Source organism: Callorhinus ursinus, unplaced genomic scaffold (genome assembly GCF_003265705.2).
Source record: "Callorhinus ursinus isolate GAN/ISIS: 27379988/994484 unplaced genomic scaffold, GSC_fseal_2.0 scaffold8, whole genome shotgun sequence".
Lineage (NCBI taxonomy): Eukaryota > Metazoa > Chordata > Mammalia > Carnivora > Otariidae > Callorhinus > Callorhinus ursinus.
Window position 1 is genome coordinate 36,536,883 of NW_027397070.1, and position 18,135 is coordinate 36,555,017.

The window sequence follows — 18,135 nt, forward strand, 5'->3', positions numbered from 1 at the left end:
AAGAAAACCTGGTAAGGTTCAAGTATCATCTGCTCATGTATCAGATGCTAGTCTTCATTGTTCTGTGAAGGCATTGAACTGGTTACAATTTTTAGATCAGCCAAACACTTTGGGTGTTTTGTGCAATCAAGTAATAACTGTTTACGTTAATAATACTATCATTTCAGGGGCACGTGGGTGGCTCAATCAGCCGAGCAGCTGATTCTTGGTTTCAGTTCAGGTCATGGTCTCAGGGTCCTGGGATCAAGCACCACAGGGGGCTTCGCGCTCAGCGGGGAGTCTGCTTCTGGGTCCTCTCCCTCCCTCTGCCCCTCCCTCCCACTCATGCTCCTGCATGCGCACACTCTTTCTCTTTCAAATAAATAAATAAATCTTTTTAAAAATGCTTTAAAAAAAAGAATATTATCATTTTGAAAATACCATCTCTAACAATAGTGAAGAAGAACTGGGGAAGGTTTGCATACTTCTTCCCACAGTGAAAAAGCATAACATAATCCAAAGCTTTCTGCTCTCTCACCCACCTTAAACACCGTAACACTTGGGATGAAATACAATAAACAAAAGCATGTTATACAGTTATACAGAAGACCTAGGTTAGGGTTTATTGCAACACAAGCCAATCGAATTCAACAAATACAAACACAAAACACTGAGCTGTGTCCTTAGTGCATACAAAAGTGAACAAGATGAAATACCTTGCTTAAAGACATTTATAATCTAACACTGGTGGTGGGAGGAAAAAAGCAGCTCTTTTAGGGGAGAGAATATGCTAATATAACATGGAAGCATTTTTTTTTAATGAACCCTTTTGTAGGACACATTGCACATGCCAACGAAAAGAGACCGGAAGTAGAGGCTGATACACGGAATCAAGAAGAGATGGCAGCAGGACTTTACAATATATCCAGATATGAAGAGCAATATGTCTCAAAAATGACAAAAGCAATAGCAATGAAAACCCCATGGGATAAGGGAAGCTAGTTCAAGGTCAGATGATGATGCCAAATAATGAACCACAAGGGAGTCAGAGGAGGAAAATCTTGTTGAGAGCATCATAAATACCTTCAGGTGGAAGATGGCATCTGAAACAGGCATGGCATGATGGTGGGATGTCCACAGTCCAAAAAGAACTACATCAAAAACTAATGATGTAATGTATGGTGATTAACATAACAATAAAATTTTAAAAAAGAAGAAGAAATGGGTATGGGAGCATCTACAGTCCCTGGAACTCTCTGTAGAGCCTGTTCTATAAGTAACATCTACCATAAAACTAACATTTTCCTAACCTAAGCCTGCTGAGACATAAGAGAACAGAGAAGCTCAATACAGACCTTAACCTCCCAGAACTTAGAACACACACCTTAGTGGCAGTGCTGGCCTGGGAGCTAATATTCGTCCAACAGAAGAAAAAGGCACAAAGACATCAGTGCTACCAAAGGCAGTTTCTCAATAAAGGGCCACAGTTTTCCATCACTCTTGCTTACCAATTTCAGACCTGGGAGTGAAGATTGAATGTGGAAATAACTTTAGAGAGAAAAACGAAGATTGTGGGGACCAGAGAAGTGAAGGAACATATCTGAACAAACTATCTCTCAAACCTGCCTAAACATCAGAATCATCTGAGCCTATGGTTAAAGGTACTGATACCTGCCCCCACCTCCCACCCTGGGTGATTCTGAATGAACAGGTGATTCCCAGACGTAAGGTTTGGGAATCTATGTGGTGCAAAACCTCTCCAAGTGATTCCTACATGTAGTCAGGTTTAGACTCACTGGTATAATATGAAATCCCTGGCTTCCATTAAGATGTAGAATATATATATATATCTTTTTTTTCAGCATATATAGAAAAAATACAAATAAATCATTGTATTTCCCTGGGCAAGTCCCTAAACATAACTCTACCTCAGTTCTCTGCTCTGGAAAACAAAGGATTTGGAGTAGAAGATAATTTAGTTCCCTTATAGTTCCAAAATAACATGATTTTGGTGCTTAGTTAAGCTCTTAGTGAGAGCTTTGAAGAAAAATTAACTCAAGGAAAAAACTTCCCATCTGGCCTTACTGAAATATTGTGAAAAAGTTTTCAGATCTAAATTGGTTCCTTTATAGAATTTCCTTTTCTTTTATACGATCTTTTTTCATAATACTCTCTTTAAACTCACAGATATGGCATATTTTAGAAAGAATTGTTATAAATAATGTAAAGGCCAGATTCTGTTTTACATAAGCCAAACAAAATAGCAATGGTACAATGTACCAACATTACAAAGTACATGTGATTTACACAGGATGTAAAAACTTCATTTTGACCTTCTTTAAATGTTCGTGAACTACGTCCTACTTGGCTGGGGGCTGTTTACTCTGTTCAAGACCGTTTTAGCAGCTCAAGAAGTACTGATACCATCAGCGTTTCTCTGATGGAGGATGCTCCTTTCATCACTCAGCACCTAGAATAGTTTATGGCTCATCACAGATAGTCAAAAAATATTTACTGAATGAATTAACAGATTTACAGATATGCAAAAGCTTTTTCTTTGCACAAGTTCCCCCCCAAGGGCTCTTAAACTATATTTTTCCATTGATAATTTAGTCTCCTTAATATTCTAATACAATTTTTACTCTACGGTTTTTATATGTGAGTAAACAGATTCTGGTACCAATGGGGGGAGGGGTGGGGAAAGGGGGACGACAGTCTCCACACCAACAAGCAATTCTTGGGACACCAGCTGGTTCTATCACCAGCTAGACCCCAAGACCTGACCTTTACTGCCCACCTGCTTGTACTCACCGACCTTTCTCCCACATTTTTCCTTAAGCTCTCCTTTCCAGCTTAGCTCTTAACTCAAGCAAATGGAAAGCGAAACCGCCCCCCCCCCCCAAGCAAAAGCGGCTGCGCTGACAAGACCTCCAGTGGACCCAGCACAGGCACCAGTTTCAGCTTAACCCCTAACTCGCGCCTGCGCAGATGGACCACGGAGCAACCTCTGGAATGACCGACAACTACCTTTACCTCATTATAATACTACAGTCTCCGCCCTTGGAGGAGCACAAGCCTCATTTACATAACATACAGTGTGGGTATAAGCATGTTTTGCGTGACCTTATGCCCACCTCTGCATTCGATGATAAGTCTTACCTATCTAAATATTCATCCTAACCCTAAATAAAAGGAATCCATTCACCCCCGCTCTGGGGACTCACGGCTTTGGAAGCCATTCTCCTTCATGTCTTTATTTGCTGCAGATAAAGTTTTGTTTGTGCGACTGATATTCAACCTGGTGCAGTTTCTGACTCACCAAGGAACGAACTCACATTGGTTCAGGCACAGCTGTCATACAATTCAACTGAATTCTGGCACTATCTATCCGGAGATAGCATAATTCCACAAGTCAAGGGTTCTGTCTGACAAGACAGACAGACTCCAGACACCAGTTGAAAGCACAAGTTGTTACTTGTACTTCTGACCTACCAACTACAAATTGGAGGTTTCCACAATCTTCTTGGGTTTGATTAATTTGCTAGGGCAGCACACAGAGCTCAGAGAAATATTTTACTTACCAGATCCCTAGTTTATTATAAAAGGATACAACTCAGGCATAGCTAGATCAAAGAGATGCGCAGGCGAGGTATGGGGGGAAGGCACAGAGTTCCATGCTGTCCCCACGTACTCCACTCTCCCAGTACCTCCATATGCTCACCAACCCAGAAGCTCTCTGAACCCTGTCCTTTGGTGTTTTTATGGAGGCTTCACTACATAGTCATGACTGATTAATTCTTAATTCAACCTCCAGCTCCGTCCCTTACCTAGAGGTAGGGAGGTTGAGGAGCTGGAGTACTGAATGTTTCAACCCTCCAATTACCTGGATGGTTCCCCTGGCAATAGTCTCCATACTAAGGTTACTTAAGCTCTTTCCAAAAGTCACCATTGACATAATAAAAGGCACCTTTATCGTTCTTATCACAGGAAATTCTAAGGGTTTTAAGGCCCTGTGTCAGGAACTGTGTCAAAGACCAAATATATATTCCTTATTATAAATAAATCCCAGTATCACAGAGAATCTAAGCACAGGAGTTTCCCCTTATCTGGGGAGGATCCGTTCCAAGACCCCCCACTGTGGATGTCTGAAATCGCAGATAGTACATAACACTGTATAAACTGGGTTCTTCGTCCTATACATACATACCTATGATAAAGTTTAATTTATTAATTATGCACAGGAAGAGATTAACAATAATAATAAAATATAACAATTATAACAATATACTGTAATAAAAGTTTTGTGAGTGTGGTCTCTCTCTTTCTCTAAGCATCTTTTGTATTGTACTCACCTTTCTTGTGAAGATGGGACATGAGAAAATAGCGTAGCATTTCACAGGAAATGAGAGGAAGTGAGGTGAATGATAAAGGCACAGAAGGAGGAGCATCTGCTCCTGGAAGTTTAAACTGTGGGTAATAAACTACTGGAAGCATGAAACCACAGGAAACAAAACTGCAGGAAGCAAAAACCACAAGGAAGCAAAACCGAGGTCAAGTGGGGGACTACTGTAGTTTAACCACATGCAGCATTTACTTAAACTTCAGAAAAGATTCCTGGGCTGTTCTCTTACCTACCTGCAAGTGCTGCTTTTCTGCATCACGTCAGCTCGATGATACCCAGAGAGTTTGCAAAAACCGTCATTACTATAAACTACAGGCCAATCCACAATCTGGGCATTTCCCAGTAAGAAACTTGATTCTAAAGAAGAAAGAAGGAAAAGGAAGTTTTTTTATCTTCATTTAACAATGTTCTTCTTTCAAGTAAACAAAAAGACAAATTTATAGACAAATACAATTATGGTTTGTTACGGCACAAATAATAAAGCTTATTCTTGAGATTGACATAATCGGTTCAGCATGATTATCTAATGAGATCAGCAATAAGTACCAGATTTGCATACAAACAAAAACTCCATTAAAGAAAAAAGCCAGTTTATAATACCTCTTTGCATTCAAATCTAATCTAATCTATGAAAAACAAGTATGGTTAATATTAAGTAAATGTTAATGACTATAATAATTACACCTAAACACAGATTAATTTATTAAGAATAGGGCCAGAGTCACTTCTCCACTAATTGAGAAAACTAAACTTGATAATATTGAGGCAAATTTGTATGACTGCTCCAAAAATTCTATTATTATAATTTTGACATGACGGGACAAATTGTCCATTAGATTGATCTTGAGAAGTCTAATTTAAAATAACATTGAAGAGGGGTGCCTAGGTGGCTCAGTTGGTTAAGCTTCGGACTCTTGGTTTTAGCTCAGCTCATGATCTCCTGGGTTGAGATCAAACCCCACAGAGGGCTCTATGCTCAGTGGGGAGTGTGCTTGAGATTCTCTCCCTCTGCCCCTCCCCCCACTTACTCGCTTGCTCACTCTCTCTCAAATAAATAAATAAATCTTTAAAAGAAATTTAAAATAACATTGAAGATTCCTTTTTAAAAAATAAAATTATTCAAATATATTATTTTCAACCACATTCTACACAGAATTTGGAAACTATCATTATTGTAAATAAAAGAAATACCTTTGGTCTGTTTTGTACAGAGAAGTGATTTTGCTTCAGGTACAAAATAGAATAAGATAAAAACAGAGAGGGAGGGGTGCCTGGGTGGCTCAGTCGTTAAGCATCTGCCTTCAGCTCAGGTCATGATCCCAGGGTCCTGGGATCCAGCCCCGCATGGGGCTCCCTGTTCACTGCGAAGCCTGTTTCTCCCTCTCCCACTCCCCCTGCTTGTGTTCCCTCTCTCTCTGTGTCTCTCTCTGTCAAATAAATAAATAAAATCTTTAAAAAAAAAGAAAAAAAAAACAGAGAGGGAGGCAAACCATAAGAGAATCTTAAATATAGAAAACTGAGGATTGCTGGAGGGGAGGTAGGTGAGGGGATGGGCAAATGGGTGATGGGCTTTAAAGAGGGCACTTGCTAGGATGAGCACTGGGGGTTATATGTAAGTAATAAATCACTAAATTCTACTCCTGAAATCAATACTACACTATATGTTAACCAACTTGAATTTAAATTTTAAAAAAATTAATACAAAAAATATCTTTTGATATCAACCTTGATTAAAAATCCAATTTTCAAAAAGAGTAAGTTTTAAGGGATTATTATACTTCAAAAATTCAAAATATCTACCAAAAAAATCTCCTTTGAACTCATATTCAAAGTAGTGTCCTAAAAGGGAAATTAACTTAATGAGTTTAAGACTTTACGTTTAAATCCTGACTCAAAGTTGGTCTTCATAAAAATAGCAATGCAATTCAACATTTACTAAGTAGCTGCTAAGTAAAAGGCACTACTCTGGATCAAACAATGGGATAGAATAAAGATCAATAAAACATACCCTTTGCTCTCAAAAAAACTTCCATGTTAAGAAAAATAAATATGTAACAACCAATTACAATTATCAGAATAGATGCTAAATCTAGAAGTATTGCACAAAAATCTGTTTCAAAGTACTAAAAACAACCAAAAAATAGACAGAAACTGAAAAAAAAGACAAACCCTTGAAATAAAAGATACATTAAATAAGATATTCATTAACTGTCCATTCCTGAGAGAGCATATTTCCAGTTTATACAGTTCATTGGTGATAGGGCTCAAGCAGAAAAAGTTCTATGGGACTAAATAGTCAAAAGTCACAATTTGGGGCTGCCAGAGCAGCTTGAAGTTGAGGTGAAGATCCTTTAACATATGGAGCTATAAACCTGTACATAAATCTACCTCAAATCCTTCTCTGTGATCTAAACTATGCATGCACAAAATGAGTCTACAAGAAACCTGTCTACTCCTGCAATGACTACAAGGCAAGAGGTAAGCAGAAATTTCACCAGCTCTCAAGGCTAGAAGACAAATTTTTGAGTTCAAGTCCTATCAAGTTAGAGAAGCTTGGTAGATACCTCAAGTTCTCCATTTAAACCACAGAAGGTCATGCTTTAGGAATAAGAAACAAGTCCCAGGATAATGGGTTATAACCTGGGACTAAGATTAAAAATGTGGAAAATACATTCACACACACACACACACACACACACACACACACTCCCACAAAGCTAAAATCATGATCAAGGAAACCCACCCATAACTTAACTACCTGCTCTCTATTATGTATGAACACAGTGTCTGGCATACACTTAAAAACTATTAGGCATGCAAAGAAACAAAACTTTTATGATAATCCAGGGAAAAAATAAGCCATAGAAAGAGAGGCCAATATGGGAACATAGAAATAAACAATACAACCTCTGGAATAAAAAAATTCATTGGATAGGTTTAACAGTACATTGAACACTAAGAAAGAACAATTTAAAAACATATCAATGCAAAGGATTCCAAGCTGAAGCAAAAAGAGAAAAGATGTTCCATAGGACAATATCAAGCAGAAGACCTATGTAGTTGAGGCTGGAAAAAAATAGACAGAATAGGGCATAAATGTTATATGAATAAAGGATAACTAAAATTTTTCAAATTGCATGAAAAATAACAACCTAGAGATCTTAGTTCAGTAAACCTCAAGCCAGATAAATGCAAGCAAAGCCACAGTACAAAGATGGGTAAGGGTAAAGCTGAAAATAAAAAATAAGGGGAAAAAGATCTTTTAAGCATCCAAAGAAAAAAGATTATTTAAGTATGTTTCAGGGGAGATGGGGGAGATAATAATTACAGCATACAAATCATGAAAAACAAAGATGATCAAAAAACAATGAAATGACATCTTTAAAATACTGAGAGGAAAATATTTATCAACCTAGATTTTCATGTAGAGCAAAGGTACCCTTCAAAATTGAAGGCAAAATAAAGACACATTCAGAAACAAAACAGGAAGGCTCAGACAGCTCCAGGCTCAGTGAAATCTTTCAAATATTTAAATAAGACATAATATAAATATTATACAAACTCTCAGAAAATATATGAACTTGTTTTATGAGGTTAGCATTATCATAATACCAAAAGCTGACAATGTCTGTTAAAAAAAGATTACTGACCAATAGATCTCATGAATATAGTTGCAAAAATCCAGAAGACCATATTGACAAATAGAAATAGCAACATATATATATTATATATATAACCAAGTAGGGTTTATCTTATCAATGTAAGGCTGATTTATCATTATGTGATCAATCAATGTAATCCATCATATCAACAGAATAAAAGAAAAAACCTATCATTATATCTCAATAGATGTAGAAAAAACCATTTGACACACTTATTCATGATTAAAATCTTTGAGCAAGCCTGAAAAGAAGGAAACTTCCTCAAACTGATAGAGGATACCTACTAAAAAATCTATAGCTAACATTATTCTTAAAAGTAGAATATTGAATAACTTCCCCCTAAGATCAGGAAAAAGTCAAGGATGTGTATTCTCAACCCTTATACTCAACATTTTATTAGTGGCCCAACTAATGAAATAAGGCCAAAAAAAGGAAAAAGAAAAAAACAGAAAGGATGTAAATATTGGAAAGGAAGATATAATTGTTTTCTACTTGCAGATGGCACGATTGTTTACAGAGAAAAGCCTAAGGAATATTCAAGGGAACATCTAAAATTAAGTGAATTTAGCAAGGTTGAAGGATATAAAGTTAATATAAAAGTCAGTTTTGTTCCTATATACTAGCATTAAACAATTGAAAAATGAAAAATAATTTCACTTAGAATGATATAAAAAATATAAAATACTTAGGAATAAATTTATCAAAAGATGTGCAGGACCTCCAGAGTGAAAACTAAAAATCTCAGGTTAGGTAAATGAAAAAACACCTAGACAAAAAGAGAGCTGTGCCATGCTCATGAATTGAAACTGGATACTTTTAAGACATCAGTTCTCTGCAAATTGATCTATAGATTCAATACAATCCCAGTGAAAATACCAATAGACTTTTCTGAAGTAATTGACAAAGTAATCATAAAGTGTTTATGAAAGTACAAATTACCTAAAATAATCCAAAATAAAATCTGAAAAAGAAGAACCAAGTTGGGGAAACATACAACCAGATTAAAAAGTTCAGAGATAGACTCTCACATAAATGGTCAATTGATTTTTTGCATAGATACCTAGGCAGTTTAATGGGTAAAGAAAAGTCTTCTCAATGAACTGTGCTAAAACAACTATATATCCACATGAGCAAAAACTGAACCATGACTGCTACCTCACACCACACACACACACACACACACACATTTAAAATGGGTGATTGACCTAAATAGAAAAGTGAAAACTAAAAAGAAAACGTAGAAGAAAATCTTTGCCACTTTAAGGAAGACAAGAATTTCTTAGGTAAGACTCATATTGCAATCACCGTTAAAGAAAGTGCTGATAAATTAGACATCATCAAATTAAAATCAGCTGCCCATTCAAGGACATTGTCAAAAAAAGTGAAAAAGAAACCCACAGACTGAGAAAAAATACTTACAATACAGATATTTGAGAAAGAACTCCTATCCAGAATATACCCAAAAATCCTACAAAAAGACAAATGACCCAATAAACAAAATGGGCAAATGACTCAAACAGATATTTCCCAAAAGAAGATATACAGCGGCCAACAACCACAAGAATAAGATGTTCACCATCACCAGACATCAGGGAAATACAAATTAAAAGCACAATGATCTATCACTCCTCAACCATTAGGGTGGCTATAAAGATTAATGATACAAAATGTTGACGAGAATGTGAAATAACTAAAACTCTTTATAAAAATATTAATGAGAATATAAAATGGAATAATCATTTTGAAAAACAGTTTCTTGTAGAGTTAAATATTTAACTATGACCCAGAAATTTCATTCTTAGGCATTTACTCAGTGAAATGAAAACATATGTTAACAATAAGACTTGTAGAAAATGTTCACATCATATTTATTCATAACAGCCAAAAATTGAAAACAAAGCAAATGTTCATCAACAAGAGAACAGATTAAAAATTGTGACATATTCGTACAAGAAAAGCTATTCAGCTCTAAAATGGTACAAACTACTCATACATGCAGCAACATGGATGAATCTGATAAACATTATAATGATTGATAGAAGCCATAATTTCATTCATATGAAGTTTAAATACAGGCAAAGTTAATCTATGGTGATGGGGTTCAGAACAATTATTACCAAAGGGAATGGGTAGGGAACTGACAGGAAAAAGGAAAAAGAAACTCTCTGACGAAGGTCATTGTTCTCTATCTTTACAGAGGTATAAGTCACACAAGTGTATATATTCGTCTAAGAGCAATTGAACTGTACACTTAAGATCTGTGTATTTCACCACATATTAATTACTTACCTCAAACTTAAAAGAAAACTCAAGGAAGACAAAAGACCAGAGATTCGGAAGTTTTAGGAAAGCTGTGACATTTGAAATGAACCTTAGCTACAAGAATGATAATACTACCTTTTCTTGGTACATAGGGTGGTTAAAGTAGAGATTAAAATGAACTTCCCATAAAAAATGCTTCATAAAGTATAAGTTCCTCTATAAATATGTGACATTTTCATTTATGTATAGCATCAAGTATAAATGGTTATAATGTGATCATCAAAAACTAACTTTTCTCCTCTTAGCCCAGGCTGGGTCCTACTCAGTTTACTCCTACTAAGCCATATGCTCCCCACTTCATGACTAGGCAGCTACGGCAGTCCATTCAGCTACATGGTCTCCCTGCCTCAACTGGTCTTGTTTCTCACACTCATGTTCGCTTGTCCCCCCGAATCCCCGCCTCCATCCTACCACTCCTCACCCAGATCAAGACTCCCGAGTGCTTACATTAACAGATTCTCTCCCAGACTTAGAAAGCATAGAGAGCTTCACTCTCCCTACCTATACAGAGTCCATAACATTGCAGTTAAGTCAGTTTTCTCATTATGGCTCCAAAATATACTCACCCATGATGCCTACTGTCCACCTGAAATGCTTTTCACCCATTGCTTTACCTATCAAACCTTTCAGAACCAGCGCACTCTACTGTCCCTATGAGACATTCAGTGAGTACCACTCAGCCTACATCCCCGTCTGGCTACCACCATCTCTGTCTCCAACACTTCACTGTTCAAACTTTCCATAAAAGTTGTCTATTCCCATTGGTTCCATCTTCTTAGCTCCCATTCATTCGACTCACTCCTATCTGGTTCTTTCCTTACCACTCCAGGACAACCAAGATCACCAGTAACCTCTCCATGTCACCAAACCCAAAGGATGCTTTTTATTCCTCTCACTTGACAATTCAGAAGCACTGGTAACCACTCCTTCCTTAAGATTTCTTGACCCTTAGCTTTCATAAAATGACTTTCCCCTGGTTCTCTGAACAGTCCTCCGTTTCCTTTGCAGGCCCAGCATTCTTTATCCAGTGAGTATATATTGGAGTTTCTCCACATCAGTTCCTCTTACAACTTCACCTGTCTCCATAGATTCAGTAACTCGTAACTTTATATCTCCAAACCAGACCTCTTTTATAAACTCTAGATCTTGATATCCACATTGACCTAGATATCCTCTTAGATATCATTTTTTTAAAGATTTTATTTATTTATTTGACAGAGAGAGACACATCGAGAGAGGGAACACAAGCAGGGGGAGTGCGAGAGGGAGAAGCAGGCTTCCCGCGGAGCAGGGAGCCCGATGTGGTGTGGGGCTCAATCCCAGAAGCCTGGGATCATGACCCGAGCCAAAGGCAGACGCTTAATGACTGAGGCACCCAGGTGCCCCGGATATCCTCTTAGATATCTTAAATGGACCTCAGTATCTTAGAGAATGGGATTACCATCCATACAGTTATGTAAGCCAGAAATCTGGGAGCCATCTTTCAATATCCTTCTCATTATCCTTATATCTAATCCATCACCAAATCCTTTTAATTTTATCTCCTCAAACTTACCAATTTCTCCATTTATCTGGATCTTCACTGTCATCTCCCAAATCCAAGCTTCCATCGCCTCTCCCCTAAATCACTCCAACAGCTATCTAATTGATTTACACCAATCCTCTCTGGGATTTCTTCAATGGATTGACCACACTGAAGCCAGAGAGGTCTTTCCAAATTTCCAACTGAATCATGTTCTCTCCCTGCTTTAATACCTGTCAATAACTTATAATGGCTCTCAGAATGCTCAAATCCTTTCCTTGGCCTATAATGACTTCAAAGTCTGTCAAATCAGCCACAGTCAATTTTTTCTTGTATTTTTGTAAGCTTCAAGCTCTCTCCCAACATAGGACCTTTTAACTTGCCATTCTCTCTGCCTGACACTTGCAGTTATTTAGATCTTAACTCAACTCTCATGACCTCGTAAATCTTTCCCTGACCTTCTGACCAGGTCATACCTAATAATTTTAGACATGATGCACGTCTTCCTCACAGTCCTTAACACAGTTACAATTTTATACCTACTTGTGTTATGATATGATGAATGCATATCTGCCTCTTGGGCTGTAAACTCTATAGGACAGAGCCTGTACACACTTTGGTCCTATTTGATCCTCCTGTACTTAACACAGTGTCTGGCACATAGTAGATGCTTGCTTGTTGGTTGACTATATCAATATACAAATGAATTAATGTATTCATGCAGGGATCTCTCTTTATATAATTGGTATCATGAAATTTAGTATGCAATGCCTCTCTAAATACTTCATATATATGTTACTTTTAACTTCTCAGATAATATAGTCCTTAGAATTATGAATTTTACACCTACTGTGCCTAGAAGAGTTGTAATATAGTAATTATTTATTGATTGAAATAATTACTTCTATCCCAGGAAATAGAAAACAAATGTTCTAAAAAAGAACTAATATAAACATGAAAGGTCCTACTGAGGGATGCTTTCTCTTCCCCAGAAAGTAAGCAAACCAGTGTTTTCAAACTTGTTTTAAGTTGAAGTTCATAGTAAGAAATTAATTTCATATAGTATCTCAAAATGTGTTTGCACAGGTACACACATGTACCTACACAAACACACAACTAAAAAAAATTCTCAAACAACACTTACTACATTAAATATCCTCCTTTTTTATTCTATTTCAATTTTTTGGTGCGCTAGTTAAGACCCATTAAATCAATTTTATACCCCAAAGTAAGAGTTATATCTCACAACATCCCCAAGGTCTTGCAGACCTCCCTCTGTCATAAACAGACTTGTTTTCAAGACATTTGTTAGAATTTGGATCAGGAGCTCTAATTGCTCCTAGTTAATTCTGCTATTAAAAATATTAAACTGCTCCCACCATACCATTTTTAATAACTCTACAATGAGAAAATTAAGACTCCAGCTCAGTAGGGCCTAACTATGATTATTCATTTGTTGTTGATATATTATTTCACTTATACTCTAATAACTCTATGTAATAACAAAATTAAAGCAACCTTTAGCGAAGCCCAAACTCTGTGCTAGGCATTGGGACAGGTTTCATATCTATTATCTCTAATCTGGAAAACAACTCCATTCTGCAATGAGTCAGAGACTCACCAAGCCCAGATTCCCCAGGACCAGCAACTAGAATGCAGATTCCCTAAGTTCTAATTCTTGACTGAGATATTTGCAAATTCAAACATTTTCTAGGTGAAATTGTGTCTTTTTTTCCCTATAATGGAAAAGTAGGAAGTCAAAGAGTGAAGAAGTCCTAAAGCAACTCACTATAGGCAGGATTAATTCTCTTATAAGCTTGGAGTCAGAGTTGTTCGGTGGGAAGAAAAAAAAACACAGAAGTTGGAATCAATCCCATTTTTCAAAATATATACTTGGTTTTAGCCAATAATCATAGAATATGGACTATTCAGGTATTTGCCAGCTACATACTAGAGTATTTGTCCACAGGTTCAATCAGACCTAGCAACTCAGAAGAGAGTTTTTTTAAACCAACTTAAAGATTAAATAGTCCAGGAAATATGGTGTCCATTCATCTTTATGCTTCAAGTTTTATTTTATTCATTTAGACCATCAGAGAGTGAAGTAACTACGTGTTCACTAGGCGTTACCTCAAGGTCCTAACAATTGCACGTTAGCAATATGTGCTCTGGGTTTATGGAGGAAAAGCATGAGAGCCGCTTTTATCATTTCTGAATGTTTTATAAAATTGTAATTGAGAAAATTCGCCACAGTGCCAGGGACTTCATATAACAAGTCATCAACTGGCAAATATTCATAACAATCAAGTTACTACAAAGAACCCTGTCCCCAAACCTTCTGTCAGCACTTGGATCCCCTCTCAATACTCCCAAGAGAGCGACTCTGAAAAACCTAGGGAGTTTTAATTAGGTTATTGGTTTCCTCACACACAAACTAGAGATACCAATATCTACCACTCTGGGTAATTTATGGAGATGAAATAGAGTAATGCAAGCAAAATCATTAAGAATCAACTATTAGAGCAAAAAGTCTTTATAGCACTGGGTGTTATATGCAACTGATAAATTTTTGAATACTACATCTGAAATTAATCAGTACTATAAATTGACTAATTGAATTTAAATTTTTAAATAGTCTTAAAAAACTAATAACTGTTATTATTTATTATGTACAAGATTCTTGTACAACTCTGTCATATATGCAGAGAGAGCTTTCTATGTGTGAGTTCTGTATATGTATGTACAAGCAAAGAACTAGAAAAAACACAAATATTTAAATGTTGACCCTGCAAACCAAAACCTACAAAATTGTATTTGTCACTGAAAGCTAAACTACAAAATAAAATATGAGGAGGAAGGGGGCGGCACAAAAGAAGGGGAAACAGATTTCCTTTTCATGTCAAAGGCTAAATTAGATGAAAACTGATAAATATTAAATAGACTGTCCAGGATTTTCCTTTGGATATTTGTTTGTTAACTGAAACACAATTTGTGTATTTGAAATAGTCATACAACTGTTCCATTTCCCTATAGTCATGAAAATTACTGTTTCAGTGAATGTGAAATCTGGTATTATTAAGAAACATTAAGAACAGGATAGAAAATTAATTAAAAATGTTTCCTGGAACATTTTAATTTCCTTTGGTTTTAAAACATGGTGGGGTATTAAGGAGGGCACATATTGCATGGAGCACTGAGTGTTTTATGCAAAAAATGAATCATGGAACACTACATCAAAAACTAATGCTGTAATGTATGGTGACTAACATAACATAATTTAAAAATAAATAATAAAATAAAACATGGTGGGGAAAAGCAGTCTGGCTACTTACTGAGAGATAACTTCTCTTCAAAGGAAGTGAGTTACAAATCTTGAAAGTGAGATCAGTTCAGAAGTTTTGGAAACACAAAGCTATTAAGGAAATTGCTCAGAATTCTTGGTGACCACCACCATCCTCACTGTTCTGAACTGAATATTTGTGTCCTCCCAAAATTCATATGTTGAAACCCTACCTCTCATGCGAAGGCATTGGGAGGTAGAGCCTTTGGGATGTGGTTAGGATTTGATGAGGTCATGAGGGTGAAGTCCTTCATGAATGGGATTAGTGCCCTTGTAAGAGTCACAAGAGAGTTTGATTCCTCTGCTCTGTTCTCCACATGTGAGGGCACAACAGAAGCCAGCTGTCCAAACCAGGAAGAGGGTTCTCACCAGAACCCAACCGTCCCGGCACCTTGATCTTGGAGTTCCAAGATTGGGAGAAATAAATTTCTGCTATTTAGAAGCCACTCAATTGATGTTATTTTGTTGGAGTAGCCCAAATAGATTAAGACATTCCTCAACCAATCTTGACAGGGAAACCAGTTCTGATTTGTCCTCACAGCTCTTAGCATACGAAGAGCCATGAGTTCTGGAAAATTCAACTTTCTTGGGACCCAGACTATTTCAGTCCTTGGAGATGTTTGCAAGCATTTCCCTCCAAATGATTCAAATACACAGTATGTTCCTGCATGAGGGGCCTAAGAATAAAGTCATTATCCCTACTCGGTGTTAGCAGTCCAGTACAATATTTTGGAAGCCAAATTCTACACGAGTTGATTCTTTTTTTTTAAGATTTTGTTTATTTATTTGAGAGAGAGAGCGAGAGAGAGAAACCAGGGGGAGGAACAGAGGGAGAGGGACAAGCAGACTCTGTGCATAGTGTGGAGCCTGATGGGGGACGCGATCTCAGGACCCTGAGACCATGACCTGAGCTGAAATCAAGAGTCTGATGCTTAACCAACTGAGTCACCCAGGTGCCCCATACGTGAGCAGATTCTTGACTGAATTTCTGCAAAGGGGCTAAGTCTTGAAACATCTCCTATTCTTTCAAGATCACCCAGTATTTTCTCAGAGATGAACATGAAATAAATCAAGCACTCTTCCCTCATGGGTTAGAAGGTCAAAAAAATAAATCACAAGATCCTGATTCCAAATGACCCAGTAGGAATCATTAGGTGTTTCTCCCAGTTTTGACTGCACATTTCATTGGGATGGAGATTGAGGAGCATTGGAAAGGGCCCCAGGAGTTACTCATTCCAGGCCTCAACCCTCAAAGATTCTGTTTTAATAGGTCTGGGGTGAGATCCAGGCATCAGCATTTGTTTTTAAACCTTCTGAGGTGGTTACAATGTGCAGCCGGAATGGAAAAGCACTAATCTACTGCAATAATCCCCCAAATACTGGTGGCTGCAATAGAATCCTGTCATGAGTGTCAAAAATGTCAAAAATACAGATTGCTAAATTCTAATGCAGACACACTGAATAGACTCCCTCAAGATGGAACACAAAAATACAGCCTCTGAAGGGAAGTCCCATGCTCAGCCAGGTTTGGGGAACTGACCTAGTACTTCGCTACTCAAAGTGAGGACCAGTACCACCTGGACGTTTGCTAGCAATGCAGACTCTGGGACCAGCCACAGACCTGATGAATCAGAACCTGCATGTTAACAAGATCATCAGGTGATCCTCAAGCCCACAAATGCCCTCATCTTACGCATTCTTTCCTTCTTTTCATGGACGAGAAAGCAGGCCCGGAAAATTAAAAGACTCGTGTACACAGGAAAAGTGTCTGGTGGGAGACCAACACACAGCCAGGCCTCACTAAGACTTTCTGTCCTATCACAGTGTATTTCTGAATTGCTATCTAAGCTTTTGTTTTGCTTTGTCTGAATATAAAGGAAGCACTTCCTCTTAAAGTGCCATTTCTTCAGATAACAGGAAAATATCCATATTCTACGCCCTTGCATATTAATCCCATTCTTAAAGGAGATCATATACAAAGAATGAGGTTAATAGTCCTGATAAAAATTTCTCAAAGAAGAGAAGCTATATTCGGTCAATGACAATATAAAAGCATGGGAGATGTTCCTTCCCTTTCTACAGCAATTCCAGGAAAAAAGTGTTTTCCTCTGAGTTGCTCCAACACTACCTGTATCTGGCATGATTAGAAAGTTTAAAAAATTTTTTTTGTTTTATTTTGTTTTTATGAAAACTATGTCCTTCTGTGGTCCAGAGATTCCGTGGACATTAACAAGGTGAAACACCTCTTAGGGGATTAAGTCTCTCTCTCTCTACTTCTCTCTCCTTCCCTCCCTCCCTCCCTCTTCCCTCAACTTTCTTATATAAGTTACCCTAGAGAGATGAATTTCAGAGAACTAGCACAGAGAAGTTTTCAGATATTTTAGGAAGTGATGAGACACACAAAAGAATTCTAGATTACTAAGGAGGAGAGAAGATCTCAAGTGGGGGTGAGAAAGGGAAAGTACTTCACAAAAAGAATCCAGAAACATCAAATGAACCACTTTCACTAATGTATAGTTTTCCCAAGGTCTAGAGTTGCCTCTGAGGACAATTAACAGGATTTTCTCTCTATGTTCACTTCATCCTAACTTTGGAAAAGCACACCACCCAGAAATCAGCACTGTTATTCTGAAAGTTACAACCTCAGGACAGGGATCCTCCAACAGAGGTTCAGTGCAGGTGAAGCCCAGAAAGCTGGCTGAGAGCTATTTCAAGCTGCTTACCAGATCCCCTGGGCCTCTGGGAAGAAGGGGTGAGCACAGGTACTCCTGGCTCCAAGTAGCACCTCACCCTCCAAATCTTCTGATTCAAAGAGCTAAAGAACACACATTCCAAAAATCAGTGACCTCAAAGAAATGGAAAAGCATTCCATGCTCATGGATTGGAAGAACAAACATAGTTAAAATGT

At 37.4% G+C, this 18,135-nt stretch overlaps 1 protein-coding gene across 1 annotated transcript in view; it reads right to left on the reverse strand.

Annotated features, from left to right (window-relative positions):
* KCNH5 (potassium voltage-gated channel subfamily H member 5) overlaps positions 1-18,135 on the reverse strand; it is a 313,954-nt gene that overhangs the window by 281,116 nt on the left and 14,703 nt on the right. The window contains exon 2 of the mRNA XM_025870498.2: positions 4,615-4,738. Within this exon, the coding sequence (XP_025726283.1) occupies positions 4,615-4,738 (124 nt within the window). The remainder of the gene's footprint in view (positions 1-4,614; positions 4,739-18,135) is intronic.